The sequence below is a fragment of the Geotrypetes seraphini genome, chromosome 4, assembly GCF_902459505.1.
Source record: "Geotrypetes seraphini chromosome 4, aGeoSer1.1, whole genome shotgun sequence".
Lineage (NCBI taxonomy): Eukaryota > Metazoa > Chordata > Amphibia > Gymnophiona > Dermophiidae > Geotrypetes > Geotrypetes seraphini.
Genome location: NC_047087.1, coordinates 67,613,952 through 67,624,699, shown reverse-complemented (window position 1 = coordinate 67,624,699; position 10,748 = coordinate 67,613,952). Strand labels below are relative to the sequence as shown.

The 10,748-nt window shown below is 44.8% G+C and overlaps 1 protein-coding gene across 2 annotated transcripts in view; it reads left to right on the top strand.

Annotated features, from left to right (window-relative positions):
* Window positions 1-382: 382 nt before the first annotated feature.
* JAM2 (junctional adhesion molecule 2) overlaps window positions 383-10,748 on the top strand; it is a 55,182-nt gene continuing 44,816 nt past the window's right edge. For both annotated transcript variants that reach the window (XM_033943266.1, XM_033943267.1), the window contains exon 1: window positions 383-503. In XM_033943266.1, the coding sequence (XP_033799157.1) occupies window positions 437-503 (67 nt within the window). In that variant the 5' untranslated portion in view covers window positions 383-436. The remainder of the gene's footprint in view (window positions 504-10,748) is intronic.

Here is a 10,748-nt window from a genome sequence, read left to right as displayed (position 1 = left end):
CACGAATGACTCTTTCCTTACTTCCTAACCTAACGCTCCCTGACACAATCCCACCCCCACTAACTTGTCTCAATGGGCGACATACGGGCCTCCCAGCCCCGTGTTACCTTACGCCCGTCGAGACAAGCTCCCGGGCTACACTTATTGTTATAATACCAACCAGTTTCTAATACAAACTGTTTATTAGGACCTACCCTTAGAATGGGTTTATTTATTTATTGCTGTGAGTGCACTGTTTACATTTATTCATATATTCGTTTATGTTTAGTACTCCAGCTCCATCCTCTCAGCCCCATTCAGATTAGGGATTTTCGGCAGTCTTGGGTCAGCCGGCAGTAGGGCCTCTCGGTCACTGTCCAGGAGGAGGAGCCACAGCCTCCCTGCTCTGCCTTCTCCGACAGCAAGCAGAGCTCAGAGCCCCTAGTAGTTTCCATCCATGCAGTCGGTGCTCAGCTCCCAGAGGATGCCTCTGTTGCTCCTTGGCTGCGCCCTGGCTCTCTGCTGTAAGTGCTTTGGATTCTATAAATTCTTCAGCACTCGAGGAGAGAAGCATTAGTTGGGGGTTGTAAGATTTCTCAGATCTGAGTTTGGGGGAAGGGTGGCTAATGGACACTTTCTGATCCGAGGAGGGATAGAGGAGCTATAAGCCTCAGATCTGAGGGGAGGGGGGGGGGTGATCAGTAAACAGATCTAAGTTTGAGTTCGGCAGGATCAGTAACGCCTGTGGTTCTCCATATTGCCAAGTTTGGTTGGTAGAGGGGATTTCAGGCTGTGCAGAAGTTGTGCTGTGTATTGAAGTTAGTGAGATAAATTTGCATTCGGAGGGATGCGGCTGTGTATCAGTTCCGTGGAGACAGGAATGGACAGTTTTATGTGAACCTGAGGTATCTATAGTACAGGAAGAGTGAGGCGAATGCACCTTGGGCAAGCAAACACCCTCTGCCAGGAGTTATGGCAAAAACTGTGTATTGCATTGGGGCTCTGTTTAATTTATGGACCTTTGTTACTTTTGATATACAGTATTTCCCATGGATTTCTGGTTTGCTATATTTTTATATTTGTTCTTGGGGCTAGGAGAAGATGTGTAAAAGCTGCAATTGTTATTTACTAGCAGTGCTGCACTGAGGCTATAACAGAAAGCTACAACCCCTTATATCACTTGTTTTTATTAACAGGGGCAAGTAGCATTGTTTGCCCTCTTATTTTCTCCTCCCCCCTAAGTAAAGTAGGAGGGACACGCCATGGGATTAATTCTTCCTCCACCCCAGGTTAGGCAATAGCTGCACTAGGTGTAACAGCTGGAAGGATTTACAAAAAAAAGCAACCCCAAACTTTATAATAAACACGTGCATGTTTTCGAGAGATAATGCGTGCTCTCTAGATAAAACTTTGGCAGACCTTTCAGCTCTATAGAAATGATAAATCGTAGTAGAACGTCTAGTTGAGTGGTTTAATTGTTTCCTGCATTTCAGGTGCCCATGCAGTATGTGTTCAAGGGAAATCTAGTCAAGAGTCTGAATAACTCTTAGAAAAATTCCAGCTGCTTCTATTCAGAAAAGGTGTTTGTCATGTACTCTAAGAAAGTGTGAGTGATATAAAATTAAGATGTTAACACAGGTGGTGAGAATCCTGCCTGGAGTCCACAAATCCCAAAATAATTGAAAAACGGATATCCAATCACCGAGCTCGCACCTTTGTTCTTTGTAATGCCAATTATTGTTTTATTTAAATCTGTTTCCTTACTATCCCACATCTTGAGGGCTGGCGCTGGATTCTTTGGCCTGTTTTTTATATTTCTCTATAAACCCCTTTTCGCTGCAGATTTTAGCCCTGATTCTGCCATCTGGTTTTCTCTCTCCTGCCGTGCCCCTTTGTTCTTTTTGTATACCGTTCCCGCCTTGTCCTCCATGTACTTCTGCCCATGTATTTCTCCTGTTTTGTCAATAGATTCTCCTTCTGTCTCAGTCTGCAGGAGCCAAAGAGCTGGCAAATTGCTTTCAGAGAGCATCTGTGGCTTTCCAGCTGTTCTGGGTCTATCGGTGAATTGCTATGGAGTTGTTTTGTAGTGGAGTTTTCAAGCGATCCAAAAACTTTCCAAAACCTAAATGCAGCATTCCGTATATTGTGCACGAAACTGCAAATGATCCAGTTGTTCACAACCAGTATGGTTACTACATGCATGTTTGGGTTATGATTATAGGTGTCATTTTACATCACAGCAGTAGGTTTATTTAATGTTTGGGTTTGGGTTTGCCCGTAGTATCGATAAGTATTAAATATGTAGATTTAGTCTGAGACAGCTGTCTATGTCCAAAGGAATTTAATACAGAGATCACAGTTCTATTAAATCAGAAGGTGTTGTGGAAGTAACCGTGTACAAGAGACAAGCCGAGCACAGGGCTCTGGTTTTGCATTCTTTGTTTTATATAATATAATATAGCATTACATGGAACTATAGCCTACAAACATAGGAGCCAACTTTTCAAAATTATTGGAAGTACTAAACCCAATGAATATTACCTCTCCCTGGCTGCTCAAGCACCCACAGAGCTGACTCCTATGCCTCCAAAGATAAATCCTATAACTGTAATCTTCATATGCTGCCTGTAGTCTAATTTATCTCCTTTTGTTTTGAAGTTCAGAAGGAAGTGTTAACCTTGGTTTGTTCCTTTGAACTAAGTCCATGTTTTCCCTGGCATTTCTTTAGCTGACTTGTGATAAATATTAGCAGAGGAACCTGCAGTCATGAAGACAAAGGGCTTCTTTTACTAAGCTGTGATAGCATTTTTTAGTGTGCGCAGAATTGCCGCATGCGCTAAACCCATGCTATATGGCTAGAACTAACGCCAGCTCAATGCTGGCATTAGCGTCTAGCATGTAAAACCACTATCGCAGCTTAGTAAAAGGAGCCCAAAGTGTATTGGGGTCTCTGGGCTTCCAACATAGGGGCTTAATTTACATCAAACCTTTGGGACATAATTTTTAGCTTGCATGTCTTTGTTTTTCTTTCTGTTAAAGGCCTATTTGTTTAATTTGGCTTTTGGGGTAGCCCTTCCTGATGGCGGTTAGTTGTGAGCAATGGGAGTTCTATGGGTATGGTATGGGTTGTGTGTGTGTTTGTGGGATCTGTTCTATAATGAAGTTTCTTTCTATAATTTTTTTAATTTTTGTTTTATACTTGGGAGAACATAAGAATTGCCGCTGCTGGGTCAGACTAGTGGTCCATCGTGCCCCGCAGTCCGCTTGCACGGCGGCCCTTAGGTCAAAGACCAGTGCCCTATTTGAGTCTAGCCTTACCTGCGTACGTTCTGGTTCAGCAGGAACTTATCTAACCTTTTCTTGAATCCCTGGAGAGTATTTTCCCCTATAACAGCCTCTGGAAGAACGTTCCAGATTTCTACCACTCACTGGGTGAAGAAGAACTTCCTTACGTTTGTACGGAATCTATCCCCTTTTAACTTTAGAGAGTGCCCTCTCGTTCTCTCTACCTTGGAGAGGGTAAAGAACCTGTCTTTATCTACTAAGTCAATTCCCTTCAATATCTTGAATGTGTCGATCATGTCCCCTCTCAGTCACCTCTTTTTAAGGGAGAAGAGGCCCAGTTTCTCTAGCTTCTTATTGTACAGCAACTCCTACAGTCCCTTAACCATTTTTGTTGCTCTTCTCTGGACCCTTTTGAGTCATGCTATGTCTTTTTCATGTATGGCGACCAGTACTGGACGCAGCATTCCAGGTGGGGGCGCACCATGGCCCAGTACAGTGGCATGATAACCTTCTCAGATCTATTTGTGATCCCCTTCTTAATCATTTCTAGCATTCTGTTCGCCCTTTTCATCGCCACCACACATTGCATGGACGGCTTCATTGACTTGTCTACAAGTACTCCAAGTCCCTTTCCTTGGGGGCTCTCTCTGAGTACAGCACTGGACATCCTGTATTCATACATATGATTTTTGTTATCCGACATGCATCACCTTGCACTTATCCACGTTGAATCTCATTTGCCATTTCGCGGCCCATTCCTCGAGTGTGTTTATGTCTCGTTGTAGGTTTTCACAATCCTTCTGTGTCCTCACTACTCTGAATAAGTTTGTATCATCCACAAATTTTATCACCTCACTCGTCGTACCAATTTCCAGATCATTTATAAATATGTTGAAGAGCACGGGCCCGAATACCGAACCCTGTGGCACTACACTTGTGACGCATTTCCAGTCCAAGTATTGTCCATTTACTGCCACTCTCTGTTCCTTATCCGCCAATCAGTTTTTAATCCACATGAGTATATCACCCTCGATTCCATGACTCACAATTTTTCGAAGTAGTGCAGGAAATTTGTCAAGCAAGATCTTCCTTTGCTGAAGCTGTGCTGGTTGGTCCTTATCAGATTGTGTCTGTCAAGGTGATCAATGAAATGGTCCAAGTTTTCAGGATATCCATAATGAATATTCTTGAGATAAATTTGCTTACACCACCTCTATTGTCTGTAAATCGATCTCATGCATGTTCATAACACTGGAATTCGCACCACACTCAGATTGTTCACAATAAAATACACCAACTCAGATATAGTGGCAAAAAATGGGCCGCAGCTTTATTTTCATTAATAACAAACCTTAATCAAATCAACTTATCAACATTTTCAAAAAACAGTGTAGCTTATACTCAAAATTCTGGAGCTACTCGGTGTCGAACTAGCTCCTCTTCCAAAATTCTCCCCCATTCCCCAATTCTCTTTGAGCAAGACTCGCGGTGCTGCAGAGTCCAGCCGCCACCCATGGCGGTTTCGCACATGAGCAGTTACAAAATTTTGGCACCAAATCTGTTGCATAGCCACACTGATCCAAAATTGTTGCCCCAACATATAAGTTTTTCCGCAACCAAACTGCGACCAACCCTACCCCCAAAACAAAAACCCACCAAAGAGAGAGCCCCCAAAATAGGGAAGGGGAGGGTGGGACAATTTACTCCTCCAACCCTAACCTTCCCCACTCCCTCCAAACCCCTAATTCTCCACTGCCCGCCAAATCTCCTCAGAAAACTCCACCAATCCTTAAGCCCCTTTTTCTAGCCAATCCTTGCTCGCTTTCACCTACACCTATCTCTACCTTCTTACTTCCACTCCTCCCCTTACCTAACCTGCCTAACAACCCACTACTCATCCTCTTACCTACCTACTACTATTTAATTAACCCCTTCCCCCAAAAAAACAATCTTCGCTGGCTCATCCAGTGTTATAAGCCTGCAGATTAATCTGCACTTTGTTGGTATCTTGATAACCTGATTAGCTTGACATGCCCTGAAGACTAGGTTGAGAACTATTGCTCTAGGCCAGTGTTTCTCAACTCGGTCCTGGATTACCTCCTTGTCAGTCTGTAATCACTCCAGGCTAGAGCATATATCCTTCTCCCTGCTTGAGTTCCACCCCTCTGACTCAGCTGAGTTGCATTACTTGCCTTCTTGTGGCTCAGTTCTGAGCCGCAGAGCTCATTGCGTTTTGTGACATGTAGTTCATCCCCTTTGGAGCTAGTGCCCCCTACTACCCAGTGGTATAATTGCAGTCTTAGTGAAGGAGAACCCATACCGCCTTAGAGAGCCCTTGCTGCAACAGGCAGAGTACTTTTTATTACAGGAGCTGGAAGAATTTTGGTAAGGCTATCTGGTTCACCTACATGGCCTTGTGGAAAACCAGGACATTGGAATACAGATTTTATATTATGGTAGCACTCTGGTTTATGAAATCTCTTTATCTATATTTATTTATTTATTTATATTCCCAAAGATCCAAATTAGAGAATGACACGGTGACAAAATTCATCACCATTCCCGTCCCCGCGGATAACCGCGGGAAATAATCCCATGTCATTTTCTAGTGTCTATTTCAACCTCAATCCTTCTACACCAGCATTCTTCAAAGCAAAGCTTGCGGGTCAGTGGTTGTGGCCATTCGTACTCTGATTCTTCCCTCTCTCCTTAAAGAATGACATGAAGATGGTTTCCCGCGGTTATCCGCGGGGACGGGAACGGTAATGAATTTTGTCACTGTGTCATTCTCTAATCCAAATCCCAACACCCTGTGTCAATAGGATTACTAAAAAGCAAATAGACCAGACGTGGTGTTAGCAAAATAGAAGTTTATTTATCTTGCAAGTGGCAAATAAAATGATCAGAATGTGTAAATTAGATATAAGATTCTTTTTAGTGCTTAGAATGCATAAGGTATACAATTACCCACTATTGTATTGATCACTTGGGAAGCAAACACAAGTTTCCCCTATAGGCTAGGAATTTGCCTTCTGATACATTGCTACTGTTGCACAGAAAACCTTATACAACCTGTACATGCAGAGAAGGTCTTCCTTGGTCAGCTTGAGCTCTGGTACGATGCAGGAAAGATGCCTGTCAGGCAGCAGGAACTCCATAAAAAGTCTGGGTCTGGCAACTCTTTTCAGACCTCGGTCACACATCTGAAAGGTAGCAGCTCAAGCTTAGCATAGCCTGCATGTCTCAGGATCAGGAACCACCAGCATGGGATCCTTTCTTAGAGAGTGATAGCCAGGAACCATGAGCCCTCTCTCGGGAATTCATTATTATAGTCTTTTGGACTCAGTTCCTATAAAGGAAAATAATGTTTTCCATTACTCCTGTTCCAACCTCTTGACCTGAGCATCTCAGAAATATCCTCTAGATCAGTGTATCTCAAACTCTGTGCCTCGGAACACTAGCGTGCCTCCTGAGATTCCAAGTGTGCCGCGGCACACTGAGGAGAAAGAGAGGTGTCTGCCAACTGACTTCCCTACGCGGTACAGCACCAGCCCTGCCTGATTCGCCAAAGGCCTGCATGTTTTCCCCCTTCTCTCTAGAATCCTCCAGCTTCCCCCCTGGCCTCCCGGTCTCACCTTTAAAGCTAATTACAGCAGCCTGCAGAGGATCGCCGGTAGGTAAAATGATTTTATTTTCAATATAGTGATTGAAATGTGTCAGTTTTGAGAATTTATATCTGCCTTGTATATTGTGTGTATATAAAAAATGAATGGAAAAAATTTCATTACAATTAGTAAAGGGGATAAGATCTGGGGAAGAGCTTGGGTGGGCCTAGGGAGGTCTGTGTTTGGGGTTTGTTAGACTTAGGGGATACTTAGCTTGAAGTAATTGAGAAACACTGCTATAAGCAATTAGCTGGCGCCAGTGCCTCTCCATCTCTCTGGCCCTCTTCCCTGCTGGCACCCCCTACTGGCATCTCAGGGCCCATCTGGAAGGCCTCTGTACATGTGCTGATGTCGACATGATGATGGCATGCATATGCGTGATGTCATCACAGCGACGTCCACGCATTTCTGGGTGCCTCACACTGTAGCCACTACCTTTAGTGTGCCCCGGCTCGAGAAAGTTTGAGAGACACTGCTCTAGATGTTGCTTCAGGGAAATTCCAAGAACCTTGGCTCCTCGCTGGTGGCCTCCAGAGTACAGTCAAACCTCGGTTTATGAGTGCTCCAGTTTGCGAGTGTTTTGCAAGATAAGCAAAACATTCTCACAAATCGTGACTCGCAAACTGAGCATTGACTCGATTTGCGAGTCCCCCCGCCCACTAACCGGCATCGCCCCCCCGCCCGCAAACGCTGCCTCCTGCAAACCGGCATCGCCCCCCTTCGCGAATGCCTGCCCTCCCTTCCGCACGAACTGGCATCCCTCGCCCGCCCAAACTGAAAGTTTATCCCCCAATGTGGCACCGGCACGCAGCACCAAGCCACAGGAGGTGCCAGTGCTGGTGCCCGAAGAACGTCCCTCTCCTCCGACTAGGCCTTGAGCATCTGTGCATGCTCAAGGCCTTCTGGCTCCTGCCTCTCTCCGAGATTCTCAGAGAGAACGAGAGCCAGAAGGCCTTGAGCATGCGCAGATGCTCAAGGCCCAGTCGGAGGACAGGCACGATCTTCGGGCACTGGCATCGGCATCTCCTATGACTTGGTGCTGCGTGCCGGTGCCACATTGGGGGTAAGCTTTCAGTTTGGGCAGGCGGGGGATGCCAGTTAGTGCAGGGGGGGGCGGGTGTTAGCGGGGGGGGGGGGGTGATGCCAGTTCACGGGGGACAGCATTTGTTGGTGGAAGGGCCATGCCGATTCACAGGGGGGAGATGTAAAAGCACACCAGTGGCCTCGGGGGTGGGGGTGGGGTCTTTTGGGGATTTGGTGGGGTGGGGTGGAGCAGCACCGGTGGCCGGGGGGGAGATGGAAGATGGAATCAAACGAGTTTCCCTTACTTTCTATGGGGAAACTCGCTTTGATATATGGGTAAATTGGTTTACGAGTATGCTTCTGGAACGAATTATGCTCGTAAACCAAGGTTCCACTGTATTTGGGCTCCAAGTGGTCTAAAAGGGCCAGCATACCCAAGATAAGGCTCCAAGCTTGACCATGGGATGATAGCAAGTCCCAGTTATATCAGTTCAGTTCGTCACTGAATAGACTCTATATTGTAACAATTGTACTTCTCATTGATATTACCTTGAAATGTGGTATATCAAACAATAATAAAACTTGGAAGGAGCAGAAGTAGGCGAGAACTTTTTCCTGCTTCAGACACAGTCTCTGAATTAGCAGGTGAAATGTATTCAGCTTTTGTGTAACCCTAACCCTTACAGAGGCGCCTTCTATTTTTTTATTCTTGGTGCTAGAACTGAATTCATACATTGTCTGTTGAGTTCAGTGATGTGCATTATGTTCAGAGATTTTATGTTATTTCCTGACAGAAGCATGTGGAAGCTGTTAAGGCTAGCTAGGAATCTGTAAATGTTCAGGTATGAAGCTTCTTTGCCAGACTAGATCAGACAGATGTTCTTGGAACTGGTGGCTAAGTACAGCACACATTTCTTAAATAGTTAGGAAAAGTTCAATGCAATGCTCTTCTATTTCATATATGATTCTGGATCTTTGGATTTTCCTCCACAAACAAGAAGTAGAGACAACCTCACCTCAGCCAATCTGGAGTCGAGGATATCCTAATGAACATGTTTAAGAAAGATTTGCATGCAAATCTCATTCATATTGTAAATATCCTGAAAATATACAGTATCGGGATGTATTCCAAGAGCTGAGTTGAGAACCATTGATCTGAAGAAAACAGGTACATTTTTTGTAAACTTAGGTCTTCTTTAAGAAAAGATTTCCTGAAGTCTTCTATTGTGTCAAATGTATTAGTCAACCAGCAGATCCCTTATATGACTTGGCATAAAATGAGTAATCCAATCTTCAAATGTGTTGCCTTATTGGGTTTTTTTTTTCATGTACCATAGAAAGCAACACCCATTCTTCGTTGACTGGTGTTTTGTCAAAGAATTTAAATGTTTAAAATTTTAATTCTTGTATCCAACTGGCACTCCATTGCACTGTGCCTGCTTCTCTCACTTTCTGTGTTTCCCCAACATAGAAAAGGAGACCGCTTCTCAGGCACTAAGTCAGCTAGGGAAAGGGACCTGCGGTGAGCAGGTGTTACCCTTAAGAGGGTGAGGCAGGGAGCTGGGGGGCCCAGTTGAAACCTCTAAAGCTGGCACCATCAGCCAGAACACCCCTCTTTCCAATAGCCAGGCCTGGCTCGAAATCTACCATAGAATCCAGGAGCTGTGAAGAACCCATCTATCAGCCTGCTGGAGTAGAGTATACTGGTTGGCCAGGAGGCTGTGCATCCAAGATATACCTGACGACAACTCGGTGCTCTCTATCTCCACCTGCTGGCTGATGGACGTAATCTCACTAATCTCTGGATTTATCTGCTGTGACTAAAGGAAAGAAAATTATCAGGTAAGGACATAATTTTAACTTTCTGACTAACTGGTTTTCCTGCCAAAATTCAAATTGGTGGACTTCCTTGTTCCCAATCAGGTCAGTGAACCCACTATTTATAAAGTCAAACTGCTGACTTCAGAGCATACCCTGAAGAAAGCCACAGCATAGTGGCTGAAACATCGGTTTCTACCTGACAAGACGCAGTGAGACCCGGAAACCTGCAAAAATTACAAGAAAGAGTTTAAAACATTTAAATTTGACAAAACACAAATCAATGAAGAATGTGAGTTGGTTCCTATGGTACATGAAAAGAACCATAAGAAGACACATCTGAAGATTTGATTACTTGCTTTACATTTCATTATAGTACATTTATAGACTGCAAAACCTTCCAGATCAATGCAATTTACATAAGCAAGAGACTATACAAAACAGTGAATTACAGAATTTGTGACTTAATCCTGCCACGATCTTTGGGAGGGCCATTGGGGGGTCTGTTAGGAGGGGTTGGGTACCCTCCTGCTGTGATCGTCAGGGGGGCGGGTTCTGTTGGCAGGAAGGGCTGAGCACCTTCCTGCTGGTGATTGTCGGGGGGGGCAGGTTCTGTCGGCAGGAAGGGTTGAGCACCTTCCTGCCGGTGATCTTAGGGGGGGGGGCGTTGGGGGGTCTGGCAGGAGGAGTTGTGCACCCTCCTGTCGGCAATCTTTGGTGGGGGCCATTGGGGGAGTCCGGGGAGGGGGATTGGATATGTTAAACCCGATTCTGTAACCTGTGTAACTTTGGGTGGGTGTAGGCCCAATTCTGTATAGGACGCCCGGGACCGGTGTCTTATACAGAATCCGGGCCACACTATTTCATTTTAAACAATTTTTTATTGATGACTGCATAGAAAACAGAATGTATAACAAACAATATATTACATTATGCATCATCCAGGTTTTATGCTTCCCTCCATAACCTCCCCATCCC